At 44.5% G+C, this 17,943-nt stretch overlaps 1 protein-coding gene across 1 annotated transcript in view; it reads left to right on the top strand.

Annotated features, from left to right (window-relative positions):
* The first annotated feature begins 1,055 nt into the window (after window positions 1–1,055).
* The window catches only part of LOC100079273 (protein argonaute-3), a 54,370-nt gene continuing 37,482 nt past the window's right edge, over window positions 1,056–17,943 (top strand). The window contains exons 1-2 of the mRNA XM_029080887.1: window positions 1,056–1,122; window positions 16,965–17,136. Of these exons, the coding sequence (XP_028936720.1) occupies window positions 1,104–1,122; window positions 16,965–17,136 (191 nt within the window). The 5' untranslated portion in view covers window positions 1,056–1,103. The remainder of the gene's footprint in view (window positions 1,123–16,964; window positions 17,137–17,943) is intronic.

Raw genomic sequence — 17,943 nt, 5'->3', positions numbered from 1 at the left:
ATACAACTATAATGATGAACAATCATGATACAATTAAAATCATGGTAATTATAATAATGAATAACTATAATGACTGTAATATGATTATGCTAATTATAGTAATAAGAGTTAATAATTCATTCATTCATTCAATAGTATTCATTCATTCATTCAGTAGTATTTATTGAGCGCTTCCTATGTGCAGAGCACTGGACTAAGCGCTTGGAATGGACAAATGGGTAACGGATAGAGACGGTCCCTGCCCTTTGACGGGCTTACGGTCTAATCGGGGGAGGCGGACAGTCAAGAACAATAGCAATAAATAAATAATTCATATTATTTATTTATAATAACGGTCCGATGATCATTGTAGGCGCCAGCCGCCCAAGAGGGGAGGAAAGAAGACCTGCTCCCCCCGCCTTCCCATTGGTCGCTGCTCCCCGAGAGGCCCCGCCCACAGCCTTCCCATTGGTCTCTCCCCCTCGAGAGGCCCCGCCCACAGCCTTCCCATTGGTCTCTGCCCCTCGCGAGGCCCCGCCCCCAGCCTTCCCATTGGTCTCTGCCCCTCGCGAGGCACCGCTCCCAGCCTTCCCATTGGTCTCTCCCCCCTAGAGGCCCCGCCCCCAGCCTTCCCATTGGTCTCTGCCCCTCGAGAGACCCCCCCCGCTCCCAGCCTTCCCATTGGTCGCTGTCCCCGCGAGGCCCCGCCCCCAACAGGCCCCGCTCACCTCCCCCCTTCAGTTCGGGGACGGGGTTGGCGCATGCGCTCCGCTCCCCCTCCACCCCCCCCATCTGGCCCGGCGCCCAGCCCCGCCTCTCATTGGCCGGGGGAGGAGGGCGGGGCGGCGGAAGTGACGCCACGGTTTCCGGGGGGCGGAGGCGGGCGGGGGAGGGAGTCAGAGGGCGCGCGGCCGCCGACGACGCAACTTCCGGTCCGGGGCTCGGGGGCTCCTTCCATCCCGCCTCGCCTCAGCCTCAGCCTCAGCCCGGGCGCCGCCTCAGCCCCGCCGGACTGTCGCTCCCTCCTCCGCCCTGGGCCGCCGCCGCCGCCCGCCGCCCGCCGCACCCCCCGCCGCCGCACCGGGCCCCGGGCTGTCTCACAGCAGCCTCCCCCAGCTCCATGAATGGAAATCGGCCCCGCAGGTGGGTGAGAGCCCCGGGCCTCTGCCCGGCCTGGGCCCCGCCTGGGTCTCCTCCTCCCTACACCTTAATTCCATTTATTCGCTATTGTTTTCATGAGATCCCCTTGATTCTATTTATTGCTATTGTTCTTGTCTGTCCGTCTCCCCCGATTAGGCTGTAAGCCCGTCCAAGGGCAGGGACCGGCTCTATCTGTCACCGATTTGTCCATTCCAAGCGCTTAGCACAGTGCTCTGTACATAGGAAGCGCTCAGTAAATACGATTGAAGGAATCTGGTACCGATTTGTCCATTCCAAGCGCTTAGGACAGTGCTCTGCACATAATAGGCGCTCAATAAATACTATTGAATGAACCTGTTATCGGTTTGTCCATTCCAAGCGCTTAGCACAGTGCTCTGCACATAATAAGCGCTCAATAAATACTATTGAATGAATCTGGTACCGATTTGTCCATTCCAAGCGCTTAGTGCAGTGCTCTGCACATAATAAGCGCTCAGTAAATACGATTGAATGAATCTGGTACCGATTTGTCCATTCCAAGCGCTTAGCGCAGTGCTCTGCACATAATAGGCGCTCAATAAATACTATTGAATGAATCTGTTATCGATTTGTCCATTCCAAGCGCTTAGTGCAGTGCTCTGCACATAATAAGCGCTCAGTAAATACGATTGAATGAATCTGGTACCGATTTGTCCATTCCAGGCGCTTAGCACAGTGCTCTGCACATAGGAAGCATTCAGTAAATACGATTGAATGAATTTTTGCTTTGCCGCCTCCCCCGTTTAGTCAGTGAGCCCGTCCTTGGATAAGGATGGTCTCCATCTGGTGCCCACTTGTCCATTCCAAGCGCTTAGTCCAGTGCTCTGCACTTAGTAAGCGTTCAATAAATACGACTGAATGAATTTTTGCTTTGCCGTCGCCCCCGTTTGGACTGGGAGCCCGTCACTGGCAGGGATGGTCTCCATCTGTTGCCCACTTGTCCCTTCCAAGCGCTTAGTCCAGTGCTCTGCACGCAGTTGGGGCTCAGGAAATAGGATTGAATGCGTGAGGGACGGGAGTGGGGGCGACCCGGACCTGCCGGTAACCCCCCCCCCCCCCCCGAATGTGTCACCGACTTGGGGGATTTCCTCTCTTTTTTTCCCCCCCTCCACAACTTCACAGCTGGGTCTTCGTGGGAACCCCTGGTCTCGGCCCCCACCTCTCCCCCTTCCCGGCCTGGGCATCCCCAAGGGGACTGTAAGCCCGTCAAACGGCAGGGACTGTCTCTATCTGTTGCCGACTTGTTCATCCCAAGCGCTTAGTACAGTGCTCTGCACATAGTAAGCGCTCAATAAATACTATTGAATGAATGAATGAATGAACCTCGTTTATGGGAGTGTGTGTGTGTCATCTTCCCCCTTGGCACGGCCCCTTTGTGGTGGGCGCCACCCTCTTCCCTTCCTGGCAGTGCTTGCCTGGCAGGACTAGCTTTTTTCCCCCCTCCCTCCCCACCCCTTCCTTTCCCCTCTCCATCCTTCCCCCTCCATCTCCCCCCTCCCCCCCCCCCGCAGAAGGACTGCATCCCCATTCCCTGGGGACTACTACTAATAATAGCATTTGTTAAGCACTTACTAAGTACCAGGCACTGTACTAAGCACTGTAGTAGATAGAAGATATCAGGCCCCACACGAGCTCACCGTCTAAGGAGGAGGAAGATCCAGATATTGAATCCCCATTTTGCAGATGAGGGAACTGAGGCCCAGAGAAGTGAAGTGATTAGACTGTAAGCAGTGGGCAGGGACTGTCTCTATCTGTTGCCGATTTGTACATTCTGAGTGCTTAGTACAGTGCTCTGCACTTAGTAAGGACTCGATAAATGCTATTGAATGAATGAAATACTGTTGAATGAATTTGCCCAAGATGGCCCAGCAAACAAGTGGTGAAGCCGGGTTTAGAACCCAGGTCCTCTAACTCCCAGGCCCGGGCTCTTTCCACTAGGCCATGCCGCTGCTCAGGTCGGGGTTTGGGCATGTGGGAATTCTATTTATATTGATGATATTGATGCCTTTTCACTTGTTTTGATGTCTGTCTCTCCCCCTTGTAGACTGTAAGCCCGTTGTGGGTGGGGATTGTCTCTTTTTATTGCTGAATTGTACTTTCCAAGCGCTTAGTACAGTGCTCTGCACAAAGTAAGCATTCAGTAGGTGCAATTGAATGAATGAATGAATGACTGTGGGTTGCTGGTTGTCAAATTGAAAATACAAGGCCGTGTTTTAGCTCCTAGAGAACACTTCGGGCTTGGGAGGTAGTTTGCCTTCGACTCCTCTCAAAGGGAGCTATAGTTGTTCCTGAGACAAGGCTGTGTGTGCCTCCACAAGGCTGTGTGTTCCTCCTCTCCTCCTCCCTCAGTTGACATTGAGTTGTCGCGGGCCCTGACGGAGCGGGCTTATTTGCCTGGCAGTGTCACCTCGGCGGGGCTTCGGATGCTCTCCGCAGAATTAGTGGCTCAGCCTGGTTGAGGTTCACCGATGGTTTCCCGTGGGCCTTGCCCAGTTTTCGTTCTTGGGTTTCCCTAGGGGGGTAAGAGACGTGATCAGGCGTGATCTGTGGCAGATCTCACTTCTCGGTTTCCGTCGATGACTGAGATACATCCCGTTCATCCGCGACGTGGAATAAGTAGACGCGTTTTTGAGGTTTATAAATAATGAGGATAGTAATAATGGTATTTAAGTGCTTATTAGGTGCCAAGCGCTGTTCTAAACGCTGGGGTAGATACAAGGTGATCATGTTGTCCCACGTGGGGCTCACACTCTTTATCCCCATTTTACAGATGAGGTAAGTGAGGCCCAGAGAGGTTAAGTGGCTTGCCCGAGGTCACACAGCAGACAGGTGGTGGAGCCGGGATTAGAACACAAGTCCTCTGACTCCCAAACCCGTGCTCTTTTCCCCTAAGCCACGCTGCTTCTCTAATTATGGTATCCGTTAAGCGCTTCCTATGGGCCGAGCAGCAGTGTTCTAAGCGCTGGGGTAGATACAAGGTAATCAGGTTGTCCCAAGTGGGACTCACAGTCTTCAGCCCCATTTTACAGATGAGGGAACTGAGGCACAGAAAAGGATAAATGACTGTAACACCCCTCTCTTGCCCTATTGCTGAACTGCTTCATTCGACAGTATTGACACGTAGCATATCTGTGTTGGTGTCTTAAAGTAAAAAGTTCATCCGTGCCGTAACTGATAAACCATTGGACTGTAGCCCAGTAACTCGACGTAACTAGGGTTGATTCTTTACCACAAATAGAAAAAAGTCTTTCATTGTCTGAGAGTGCCTTGCCAGTATAGGGCACGGTAACGTAATGATGTAGTTGAGAAAAGGATGTTGAGGCAGATGTTCACTCGGATACTGAAAGATGAGCTTTGGAAACTGATATGACATTCTGTTTGGTTCGCTTTAATCATATAACTAAAGCCATATAGTTATAGTGAACTTTCCACCCAAATAAAATTCGTGGAGATAATCTTAAGACAAAGTATAGGGCTTTTAATAATGGTACACACTTGCATACAGTGTTCGAGTCAACTGAGTCTGCAATGAGGAAAGCTGCTGAGTGATGCTGATGATCTTGGGACCTTGCTCGTCAATATGAAATTATTTAGTTTTGAAACCTTCTTTTACATTAGAAGAAAGACTTAACCAATAATAAAGGCTTCCTGAGATGCCCAAGGTAGTATTAACTGTTGAATGCTGTCGGATTCTGGAAACTTGATTTCAGGGAAAGACCTTTTTTCTTGAAATGTGACATTCAGGGACTTATTAGTCCGTGTGAAGGCTTTGGATATGGTATTTACTGCTGCCGGTGACGCCTCTGATGGGGAATTTCTAATGAGTCTCTCATCCCTCCGGATGTAAATGCAGCCAAGCTAAGCAGTAACTTTGTGTTTCAATGGAGAGTCAAGTAGTAGTTAGCCTTTTGGAGTGATTTTATCATCAGGTGGGGTTGAAGCTGTTGGGTGGGGGGACAGCAGCATGGCCTAGTGGATAGAGCACGGGGCCTGGGAGACACAGACCTGGGTTTGAATCCTGACTCGGCCACTTGTCTGCTGTGTGACCTTAGGCAAGTCACTTAACCTCTCTGTGCCTCAGTTCCCTTAAATATAAAATAGAGAATAAGATTGTGAGTATCCAAACTCATAAACTTGTATCTATCCCAGCGTGTAATACAGTGCCTGGCACATAGTGTGTAACAAATATCATGGGGCGGAGGGAGGAGGCAGGAGAGCATTTGCGAAGGCAGGTAGGAGGAGAGTTGGATCAAGATATTCCACGTATGGGGCTAACTAGAGTATTGCATTTCATGGATTTGTTGGTGATCTTAAAGCAGGAAGGCATTTCTGTGCAGATTAATCTTGTGCTTGGTACAAGTTTGGGAATAAAATGGAGAATTCAAAAATCAGGATCAATCATATCGAGCCCCAGTTGTGTGCCAAGCGAAAACAAGAACCCTTTTACTCCCCACTTCTTTATTACTGTTCAAACATGTGCAATAATCTTTGAAGAATTATGGTCACTTTGGATAAAAGTTCAGGAAATGTTAGGCTTCAGTCCTAGTTTAATGAGGACTATGGAAACCCAAACCTCTTTGTAAAAAGTGGTAAGTACATTTCAGTGATGCCATGTCTAATATTAGAGCTCTTCTTTTATTGGCTTTGTGGATTCAGAGAAGAACGTAAATAATTAGCACGCTAATTTTTTGGTTTATTGAAAATTCCCAGACCGGTTTCCTTTGGAGAAGCCTCTAAATTTTGCCCAACATAATTGTCTTTAGCTCCAAAAGAGCGGGGAAAAGACAGCCCCTCAGTCAAGAACGTCTTTAGAACTACCTAAAACGGAGAGCAGAAAGTACTGTTTGGCAAGAAAGAAAAAGGCTGAAAGGGATTTTACCATTTTGAAAAGAGAATGGATATATCATCACAATATTAAATATAAAGATACAGTGTTTCTAAACTGATACTAATGCTTAGTTTTTTACTGATTTGGTTTCTGGTGGTTCTTGTGATGGTCAGTATAGTTCTGTAAGTTAGATTTACTTTAGTATTTTTTTTTAAAGTTCAGTTCGCTTGTAAAACAGATCCAATTTTCATGAATTGTGTCCACACCAAAATTATATTAATGTGAGTCTTCTTAAGATAGGAATAAAAAAAGGAAATCTTATCCTCGATCCCAAGTTACTGAGATACTGCTTAAGACAGTAACAAAATGTATATTTTAAAGATATCATGTTGGGCTCTTTGGGAATGTAATTTATAGTTGTATAAATCTTCTTGACCAAAATTCGTTTTATCTTAGAGAGACTATGAAACCCCCCCCTTTTTTTTTCCTCTTTGCGGGCATTGTTTATTTTTTTAGAAGTGTGCATTTCTTTAATGATGAAAATAAGCAGAAGGTATTTGAGGCCAAACTTAGGGAAAACTCGGTATAGTTTGAGTGTATGGGAAGGAGGAACTCAGCCAGACTTGAAGATGGATAATGGAAAAAAAGATCCAGATCAAAAGAAGTAAAAACACAAATTCCTTTGCAGAAATGAAATCAATTTAGAGTTCCTTTTTAGGAGATTTATGGGTATGGGTAGTTATTGTGATTTGTGAATTATAACAGAATCAAGAATATTAACATGCTATTTTGGAAACTGTTCACACATAACTCTCTTGAGGAATCTTTCAGTCTTGAAACCAGTTAGATTTGACTTTAAGGTGGTATGTAATTTCAATCCAGAATTTGACTGTACATTAAAGCCAACTTCCCTAAGGAAAAAAATCAAATATTAATCTACTCCAGCAACAGGAAACTACTGAACAGTAACAACCTTTCTAGTAAATGTAATTCAGTTGATTACAGTAATATGCCAGGATGAGATACCAGAATAAATGAACTATAGAATTTCCATATATATATGTATGCCCTGAGGATGGATATAAATACATAAAGGCTAGGGGTGGATTATAAGAATAGGGAAAACTTTTTGGAGCGGGTGAGGTTGACAAACAGGTAATCCAGTGGGCAGTCAGCAACTTAGAAGTGGGAGGCAGAGCTATGGAGATAAGATAAGGCCTCAAAGAAACAAAAAAATAAGCTAAAAGATGGCACACACAGAGGAAGTCAGTCAGTCAATCCTATTTATTGAGGCTTACCGTGTGCAGAGCACTGTACTAAGCACTTAGGAGAATACACTATAACAATTAACAGGCACATTCCCTGCCCATGCTTACCACAAAAGTACTTTTGCTTGCTGCAGGGAGCCAAAATGTGTTCTATTTACAGTCCATTTAAGACTTATTAACTGATGCCTGTAAATTATTTTCAGATTATTTTGGCATTTGTTCCTGTCACTGCCTGACCTGGGACCACTTGCTGGCATCCATTTCTTTGTCCGTGTCTCACGCTCTGGCCCTAGGAGCAGGCTCTCCCCCTACCCAGCCATGAACACTGGCCTCTAATTCTCCTGACATTAGTCACGTCTGACAGGGCCCTTGTACGCCTCCCCCTGACCCTTTCCACCCTGTTCCCCACCTCCTCTCCCACTTTCTCATTGGCATCATTGTTAGTCTTCGGCGCTTTGCGTACGCTCACCAAGGGCCCCGATTCCACTTGCCCCTGGCTTCCATCCATCTGCATCTCAGGCCACATCACCCCTTTTCCTCTCCTACCCATATATGCCCAGAGCCTCTTTACCATCAAGATATTCTCAATCGTATTTATTGAGCGCTTACAATGTGCAGAGCACTGTCGTAAGCACTTGGGAGAGAACAACAGAATGAGGCACGTTTCCTGCTCATAACGAGCTAACAGTCTCGAGCTGTTTCGGTACTTTTTAATGTGTTCAGATAGTTCCACCTTTTAGGATGTGTAGACTTAAACAGAGAAACTTAGGGAATGTCTTTTCTATTTGAGAGGAATCCTGAAATTATTCTGGGGAACTCTGATCGAGCCCAATTGATTATTCTCAACTTTGAAAGGCTCCACTACATTGTAAAACAGCAAAAGGTGAAAATTCGTAGTGATAGCATTTAAAGTGAAAAAGATCGTATTTTACTTAGGATTTCATTCTTCTATCAAATGACCTGCAGTTATGTAATCCCTTTATAATAAATCAATGATATCTACTGAGCACTTACAATGTGCAGAGCACTGTACTAAGCGCTTTGGAGAGTACAAAAGAATTAGCGGTCTTGTTCCCTGCCCATAATGAGCGTACGGTCTAGAGGAGGAAACAGATGTTTTCATAAATAATTTATAATATATAATTTAAAGATATGTACATAAGAGCTGTGGCGTTGGAGATTGGGTAAATAAAACCCGAGAGAAAAACCTGGAAAAAAAGGATAAATTGCCCCTTTAAACAGGACGTTCAAAGATAAGGAATTACAGATGTCGGGAAGGAATTAGAAAGAAGAAAGTTCAGAACTTTTAGATGTTGCTCTGTTATTATTTCTGTGCCTTCATTAAGGTAGAATTAGCTCGAATTTTCTGGAGAGAGTGATAGGATTCCCTTTGAGTTGCACAAGCTGGGCCTCAGAGTCCAAGCAGAGGCCTGGGGCCCTGTGAAAGGGGATTTTTTTTCCTTAGGAGAGTTCTTGTACATGGAAAAAGCCCCATTTTAGAGTAGAATATCTACTAGAAAAAATTTCCCCTGAGGTGTTAAACTCTAGCTGAGTAATACAGTATTTTACTTGATTTTAAAAAAGCCTTTTCTCACAGTTTATTAAAACACTGTGTCAGGATAGAGAATGTAAGGTTCTACTTGAAAGACCGATTAAAAACAATGTAGGATACTTGACAATTTACTAGGACCTGACTACGTCTCTTTAATTTGCAGTTATGTAATTATTTGAGGAGGGGGTGGTATTGTTGGGGGAGAGGCAGTAGGCATTGATGCCATTTGCCATTGGAAAGGTAAAAATTAACAAGGTTTATCCAAAAGTTAATTTAGTCTCTCCCAAATTTCAGATGTAATAGAAATGGCTGCTGTAATGTCTCTGACTTGTATGGGTGGCACTTCAGTCATGCCTACTTCTAATTCAGTTGTCTAGGATACTCAATAGACCCGTTTTTCTTGGCTCATAAACAAAACAGACATGAGAAAGCTTAGTGTGTGGTTTTTAACTGTCGGGAAGGAACCTAATGTAATATCGTGGAGTCAGGCTACCTTAACAACCTTTTTGTATTGGTGGGGTTTTTTGTGGTTTTCTGCTATCTCTGTCAATAATAGTGACTTTCTAAAGGGAACCACGGAGAGCAGCCTCTCGGCAAAAGCTTACTCTCCACCTTTTAAGTGCTTTTTGAGTTAAAAGGGTTACCATCAAGGAAGTCGCAAGTCTGGAATATCAGTTTAATGAAGCATTTGGTGGAGTTGGGCATGCGGTTTCTGTGGACGGTATTTTTTTTTTTGCATGATGTACTCAAATGGCTTGGTTTTAAAAGTGGGAGATGTCAAAAGAGTTAGGCGTTATGGTTTGAGATCTGTGTGGGTAAATCTGAAAGGAGACCTTGGTGGTAGGGCTTCTATTTGCAACAACTTCAGAATCATTAAACTGTACCTATTGCTAACTGGGTCAAATCATTCATTCTATGTCGCCTTTATTGAGCGCTTACTGTGTGCAAAGCACTGTTCTAAGCATTTGGGAGAGTTACAGTGTCACAAGTCATGTTACTTATGTTTCAGAGACTCGAGATTCATTCATTCATTCAATAGTATTTATTGAGCGCTTACTATGTGCAGAGCACTGTACTAAGCGCTTGGGATGAACAAGTCGGCAACAGATAGAGACAGGAGATCTCACTCTTGCCAGAGCATTTTGGAGATGGCATTGTAGAGTGGGTATCTAACTCCTCCCACTGTGACCTTTAACTTTAAGGTCTCTCAACTGAAAGCAGCATGAGCTAGTGGAAAGAGCCCAGGAGAGGACCTAGTTCTAGTCTTGGCTCTGCTGCTTGCCTGCTGTGGGATCCTGGGCTGATCAATTAACTGCTCTGTGCCTCAGTTTCCTCAGCTGTAAAATGGAGATTCAGTGTCTGTCTCTCCCTCCCACTTAGTCCATGAGGCCCATGCGGGTCAGTGACTGTATCCAATCTGTACCTACCCCAGTGCCTAGAACAGTGCTTGACACGTAGTAAGCGTTTAACAAATGCCATAATAATAATTATGATTATAATTATGAATGACAGGTAAATATGGCCCTTTTAAAAGCTAGCCTGTTTTCCATCAGTTTGATATGAGACTTCAGGGCAAGTCCCATGAATGGGGTATCTAGTGGAAATTCATACTGCATCAGTGAATCTTGGTAGTATTCCTAGTTTAGTGTCTGCTTGGTATGTGTGTGTGTGTGTATATATAAGGGTGGCTTTTGACAGCCAGTTAGTTTGAAAAACCATACTGCATCAGCATACGTCAGTAGTATTCCTCGTTATTTAGGGTCTGCTAGTGTGAATATATATATCCACATATATATGGATGGCCATTGCTCAAGTATGTGCTTTGATTAGTCTGTCATTCGGTCAAATCATTTTTATTGAGTGCTTACTGGGTGCAGAGCACTGTACTAAACACTTGGGAGAGTACAGTATAATAAACTGACACATTTCCTGCCACAACGAGCTTATGGTCTAGACAGGGAGACAGACGTTAATATATATAAATTATAGTTATGTACTTAAGTACTGTGGGGCTGGAAGGGGGGATGAGTAAAGGGAACAAGTCAGGTCGATGCAGAGAGAGTGGGAGAAGAGGAAAGCAGGTCTTGGGGGGGCCTCTTGGAGGAGATGTCCCTTCAGTAAGGCTTTGAAGGGTGGGGAGAGTAATCGTCTGTCAGGAGGGAGGGGGTTCCCGGCCAGAGGCAGGACGTAGGTGAGAGGTTGGCGGTGAGATAGATGAGATGGAGGTACAGTGAGAAGTTTAGCATTAGAGGAGTGAAGTGTGCAGGCTGGGTTGTAATAGGAGAGTAGTGAGGTGAGATAGGAGGGGGCATGGCGATTGAGTGCTTTAAAGCCAATGGTGAGGAAAGCTTAGTACAGTGTTTTAATGGTATTTGTTAAGCACTTACTATGCTCCAGGCATTGTACTAAGTGTTAGAGGTAGATACAAGTTAATTAGGTTGGATACAGTCCCTGTCCCACATGGGGCTCACAGTCTTATTCCCCGTTTTACAGGTGCAATAACTGAGTCACAGAGAAGTGAAGTACCTTGCTCAAGGTCATAAAACAGCCAAATGGTGGAGCCGGGATTAGAACCAAGGTCTTTCTGACTTCCAGGCCCATGCTCTATCCATTAGGCACACTGCTTCTCTATCCTGTGACCTGTGGTCACTGCTGAAATTCTGAAAATACTAACCTATTATGGCCAAACACGGTCATACAGTCTAATCATACAGTCATACACAGTCATACAATCTAATCATACAAACAGTCATACAAACAGAAACTCCTCACCATCGGCAAAGTGGCAGAGCTGGAATTAGAACCACGGTCCTTCCGTCTCTCAGGCCCGTACTCAATCCGCTGCACCATGCTTCTTCTCAGTCACTCAGTCGTATTTATTGAGTGCTTACTCTGTGCAGAACAATGGACTCAGCTCTTGGTTCTAATCCCGGTTCTGCCACTTGTCTGCTATGTGATCTTGGGTAAGTCACTTCACTTCTCTATGCTTCAGTTACCTCATCTATAAAATGGGGATTCAGACTCTGAGCCCAAAAGACAAAGGGACTGTGTCCAACCCAATTTACTTGCATCCACCTTAGCGCTTAGTACAGTACATGGCACAGAGTAAGCGCTTAAGAAATACCATTATTATTGTTATTATAACTAAATAACAGACACATTCCCTGCCCACAACAAGTTTAGAGTCCACTTCTGCAGCCATTTATGCTCATAAGCCATTCATGTGACCACTCCCTCCAAATTTGTGGCCTCCTTGGCCACCTGAACGGAGGCCTACAGTGGGCCCTAATGGGTAGCAGGAGCCAGCAGGGTTGGGCTTGGAGTCTGCAGCTTTTGCAGCTCTGGGGTTTCACCTTTCTGCCCAGATCTATGTGTGGAGGGTGTTGCTAATCAGTCAAACAGTGTGGTATTTATTGAGCGCTTACTGCATATATAGCCTGAATTAGCCCATTTACTGCCTTTTCTTTCAGAAAACTTGGTTAATCCTTTTACAAAGCGAGTGGTCTTTTTTCAGTATGGCAGTCTTGTGGTTACCAATGGCAAGTTGATCACCTCCCTGTATGAATACTGAGTAGAACCTCGATACTACTAAAACTCTGTAAGGGGTAGTGGCATCACGAAGCCATGGTTGCCTCACCACCTTTTTTAAAAAAAGTTGCTAACCATGGATTTGACACTCCATGAGGAAATCATATTTATTGAGCGTTTACTTTATGCAGAGCACCGTAGTAAGCCTTGGAGAGAGTATAGTGTAACAAAGTTGATAGATTCCGTATGCATAGCAAGTTTACAGTCTTGGAAATGGGCAAAAGCCGCAGAAGGAGGAATCTAAATTAAGCCCAAACAACTATCTGTTAAGGTTATAGGATGCTAATGTCAGCTTTGGAGGAAGTTTTAGAACCTCTGGTCTGAGGAACCTTTAAATGTGCTCCCATGCCCTTCCATCTGGGGAAGTTTAAGTAGAAGTCTTCCTGGTGAAAGAGTATTGAACTAGGTAATTTCTGAAGATGCCTTTCATCACTTTAATTTTGGGAAAGGCAAAACTCCTTTTCAGTGGCTTTAATTATAAGGAATTACTGATCTAAAAGCAAACTTCAATAAAAGCAAAAGTTGTATGGCTTCAACAAAAACAGCATGACCTAGTGGATAGAGCACTGGCACTGAAGTTAGAAGGACCTGGGTTCTCATCCCAGCTCCGCCACTTTTTTGCTTCATGACCTTGAGCAAATCACTTCACTTCTCTGTGCCTCATTTATGTCATCTGTAAAATGGGGATTAATACTGCGAGCCCCATGTGGGACATGGACTGTGTCCATCCTCACTAGTCCAGTGCCTGGCACATGGTAAGCACTTCAGTGCCGTTAAAAAAAAAAAGAAAAGAAAACCTCAGGATCCCCAAATCAATTTCAGTAGTTGATAATGGGTTTTTAGCCATTAGATTTTACTCTGGAGGTAGGTACTGTCAGTTGGCTAAAATGCTCTACATTCATTTTAAATAGCGTGAAATCCATCAGTTTACCCACGGAGTACTCAGGTTCACCCTTGCTGGTATAACTTGCAGAGTACTTATGCCTTCATAAATTTGAAAAATCTAAAAGTTCCCAATCATTGAATGTCAGAAAGCTTCTAGCAAGGCAGTGACCCATGAGTGATTTCAGAGGCAAACTTGTTCCATGTCTCCAGCCAGAGGACGAAGAACAAAAGCCTTGCCAGTAGGCAGTAAGTAAGCACAGAAGCCGAGCCTTGCAATAATCACTGACTTGGATTCTCAAAGCACGATTATTTAAGCAAGAAGAAACCCCGAGTTTAGCATCTTAGTGTACAGATTTCTTTCAACAGTCCCGAAGTTTACTCTGCCATTTAATACAGTGAAAGCTCATCTTTTTTCCCCTCTCTGTCCTTACTCTAAAAAGTGAAACTTCAGCTCTCTCCCTTAGCTCTCAACTACCATTCTTTGCCAATTTCATTGTTCATCTAAAAGGACTCATCTACTGTGTTCAGTATATTTATGATACTGTTGACTCTTGTAACATCCTTTTTCAAACCTAAAAAGAACCCTCTTCAGTTTGTTTAGCCCTTTTTACATACTAACACTCTAAAAATCTACATTTTTTTCCAAGGGATTAAACTATTGAATTGTATTTATTTTGATGAAACATCCGTGCTTTACCAGAAAATCCAGAACATGTATTGGGAGTTTCTTCCTCTTACCCACACTCCTTTGACACCCTCTCCCCTTGCCTCTCCCCAGTCCATCGTAGTATCTCCATAAACTCCATTATATTGTTATATTGTCCTCTCCCAAGCGCTCTGCACACCGTAAACCCTCAATAAATATGATTGATCAATCATAGAAAACCAGTAGGATCAGGCAGAGAGTTTATCTGAGGAGGCTACACCAAGGAATATAGGAAGGCGGACTTGAGACTAACCTGGCTGTGGAGATATTTGTTTCTTCCTGGCTTGGTAGGGCCAGGGGGAAATTTCCCTATGCCAAGGTTTTTTCCCCACCCCAAAGCTCTCTTTGGCAGTCTTCGCCCCGTTCCCCTCCCCAAACTACTCTTGTCACTACTCCCTTAAGAGCTGCCCACCCTGTGACTCCTTGGACCCCCTGTCAATTGACTAGGCCCTTGAGCTAGTTTTGGGTTTTAATGATTTCTTAAAAATAATTGTTGTCTAGTCCCATGGGATTCAAGAAAGTTTTCTCCCAGCTCTGTCGGTTCACTTTTTGTTCTCATTTTTCAAATTTTCAAATGTTTCAAATGTTTTACAACTTTCGGTTAATATTGATTTGACTCTGGAGAACGGTGCAGTATGTTCAAATTTCTTTTCATTAAGCAACTTTGCTCTTGTTGCTTCTAGTCAGCGTATTTCTTTAAGAACTCGTGGGGGCTGAATGATTAACTTATTTGGTTTAAAGAGCAAGTCCTCCCAAATCAATCATGGTAAATTATTTACCTAGATAATTTCCCTGGGTTTGTAGATGGCAAGCTGCTAATGGAAGGCTTTCATCCCATACTGTAGGATGCTATTAAGTGCAGTTTAACATAACACATGGATGCACCAAATGAAAATCAAAATAGAGGGGGAATGGAGTGCCAAGGAGATCAATATTTGAATTTTTAAAGAAGAGGGTTAAAAAAAGAATGCAAGGCCTCTGCTTGGAACGTGAGAGAGAGAACATATGCAGGTGTTCTGTTGTCTTTCTGAAAAGTTTGGTTTCCAACTCCAGAGACTCTTAAGCCTGCACGATTATTGGGAACATTGCAGAGAATGTTCAACAACACTTAAGGGTAACAGCAACACTTGCCCCGTTTACCAGCTTGTCTGAATAAGAACAAGGAAAACAGCCCATGCCCTCTGTTCTTTCTCAGTTGGAAAATTAAGATGAACTCATCTCCATGATTAACGTTTTGATCGCCAAGAGGGCCCCCTTCCAGTTACATGGAGAAAGACAAATATTTTGGAGTTTTCGTATTAGCTTATTTCAAGTAACTGTAAGGTTTTATTTTATTTTGGTTGAGGAGACTTTCTGTGGAGTATCTGGTGTAACTCGTCTTCCCTTGGAAAGAGTATATACCTATCCGTAATTGCTCCTCAGAGATTTTTTACTCATGGGGTCTCAGGCAACGTGGCCTAGGGGGAAGAGAATGGGCCTGGGAGTCGGAGGACCTGGATTCCAATCCTGGCTCCACCACATGCCTGCTGTCTGACCTTGGGTGAGTCATTTCACTTCTGTGCCTCATTTACCTCAACTGTAAAATGGGGACTGAGACCGTGAGCCCTATGTGGGACAGGGACTGTGTCCAACCCGATTAAGCTTGTATCTACCCCAGCATTTAGAATGGTGCCTGGCATATAGTAAGTGCTTTACAGATACCATAAAAAAAGTGGAATTGAGGCAAAACTGTCCCTAGCTCAAGTATCGCCTAACGTGGAATAATAATCAGAAGTCATTGTTGTTGTTGCTAACATTTATTAAACACTTAGAATATATCAAGCCAGGTGCTCAGCTTTTTGGTGAGTTCATAAAAAATCATTTGAGGCAAAATCCTTTGTTCACAAGGAGCCTCCCAATTTATAAGGGGAGGGCAGTTTCGTAAACTAATAAAAAGAATATTCACTGGTTCTTTCACAGCAGGACTTCTCATTATGTGTTTTGGGTAGTAGGCTGTTGGGGAAAAAGGGAATGTCCTTCCAACAACTTGAATCTATCTGGATAGAATGCAGTGTGATGTCAGAAGAAATAGTTGTGTGTGTGTCTGCAGAATCGATTAAGGCGCATATACTCTAACACAAGTTTTCCTGAACGTGGAGTTCATCAAGAATGTAACCCCCTTGTTAGAGGAGAGTCGAATGTAGTGTAGCAGTGAAAGCAAGTAGAAATCCCAAAGCCAGGTAGCTAAGCACACTCGGAGGAGACCGTTTTAGGTGCCTTTCCTGCTTCAGACCATCTTCGGTTACTGCCACAGCCTTCCCAACGTCCTATACTGGGTGACGGCGGCTTCTTTCAGCTTTGCGTTTTTTGGAGTTAGGAGGGAGGAGAGTGGTAGGACCCCCCACCTTGCTGACCCTGGAGCTCTGATGGGAAGGAGGCTCTGGCCTGCGTGGGTCTTGGCTTCTACCCACCCTTTGCTCTTTCAGGAGATAGAGGGTCTCCTGCAGTGCTGGGTGGGAGGAAGGAGGCTGTCTTTTGGATGGATGCCAATTAATTGAATGAACCAACCAGTTTTCCCCTTTGGGGAACTCTGAAAGCTTAGCTTCCCTCTAGTTTGTTGAATACATTTCCCCTCTAAGGGTGGCGTTTCACAAGCTTAAAAATCTTTAGCCGTATCATTGCAGCTTTTTTTCCCTACCCTTCCCTAATCTATTTTGGAAGATAATGCTGCTTCATCTTTATCCCCTTCTGTTCCCTTCCCCCCTACCTTCACCTCTTTCCTCATTGTTACTTAAGTGTTCTCTTGTTTTGGGGGGGTGGTTGCTGTTGCCTAATTTTACGCTCACCCTAATCTAGGCTGCGTCAAGATAGAACTCTCCCTTTATTTCTGTTCCTGAGGCATCAGCTCGTAGATACTTGCCGGCATATTGTGCTCATCGACAGTGATAAGGTGGCAAACTCGATATGGGTCGTAATCCTATATTCTCTCTCTATTTACAGGACCCGTTGGGGCACAGCCCCTGCTCATGGTGCCAAGACGTCCTGGCTATGGCACCATGGGCAAACCCATTAAACTGCTGGCCAATTGCTTCCAAGTTGAAATCCCAAAGATTGACGTCTACCTCTATGAGGTGGATATTAAACCAGATAAGTGTCCTCGGAGGGTGAACAGGTAAGAAACCAGGGGAACCGGCACCTTCGGTCGTCAGGGTTCTGGGATTTACCTGCTGCTTGTGCTCACCTCTGATTTCGAAACAGGTGAAGATGGGCAAAAGGTGATTGCAAATTGTCAACTCTTCTAGGGAGATGCCATGTGGGAAGAGTGTATACCTGTACATGTCTGTCATTTATTTGATTTATATTAATATCTGTTCCCCCCTCTAAACTGTAAGCTCATTGTGGGCAGGAAATGTGTCTGTTTATTGTTATATTGTACTCTCCCAATTGCTTAGCGCAGTGCTTTGCTCATAGTAAACGATCAGTAAATGTGATCGAATGAATGAATGAACTTTCCAGTCACGGAAACTGAGGCACAGAGAAGCAAAGTGACTTGCCCAAGGTCACATAGCCAGCAGTTTGGCAGAACTGGGATTAGAACCAAGGTTCTCTGACTCCCAGGCCAATGCTCTTTCCACCAGGCCTTGCTGCCTCTCTTTTACTTTGTTCCCTTTCCTTCATTTCTGCCCACGGCTTCTAGTTTGTCCCCTCCTTTTGCCGGGGATATAATCTTTATGGCACAGGTCCTGGAGGAGTTAGAACATGTTAATGCATTGTTAAAGTCCAATTTTTATCTTGCAGTTTTGACAGCCTTCTCATTTGTTGCCTTGTCTTAATGCATTACTGCCTAGAAGGAGCAAAGGATCCATCTAGATGAACTCAGTTGTCCAGCGATTTATCCTCAGATTTTTAAAAAGTTTTAGGCATTCACCATCAAAGCCGTGGAGCCTTCTCGGATTGGAACTTTAAGCTGCAGTGTCAA

Source organism: Ornithorhynchus anatinus, chromosome 16 (genome assembly GCF_004115215.2).
Source record: "Ornithorhynchus anatinus isolate Pmale09 chromosome 16, mOrnAna1.pri.v4, whole genome shotgun sequence".
Lineage (NCBI taxonomy): Eukaryota > Metazoa > Chordata > Mammalia > Monotremata > Ornithorhynchidae > Ornithorhynchus > Ornithorhynchus anatinus.
This window is presented reverse-complemented; position numbering and strand designations above follow the sequence as displayed.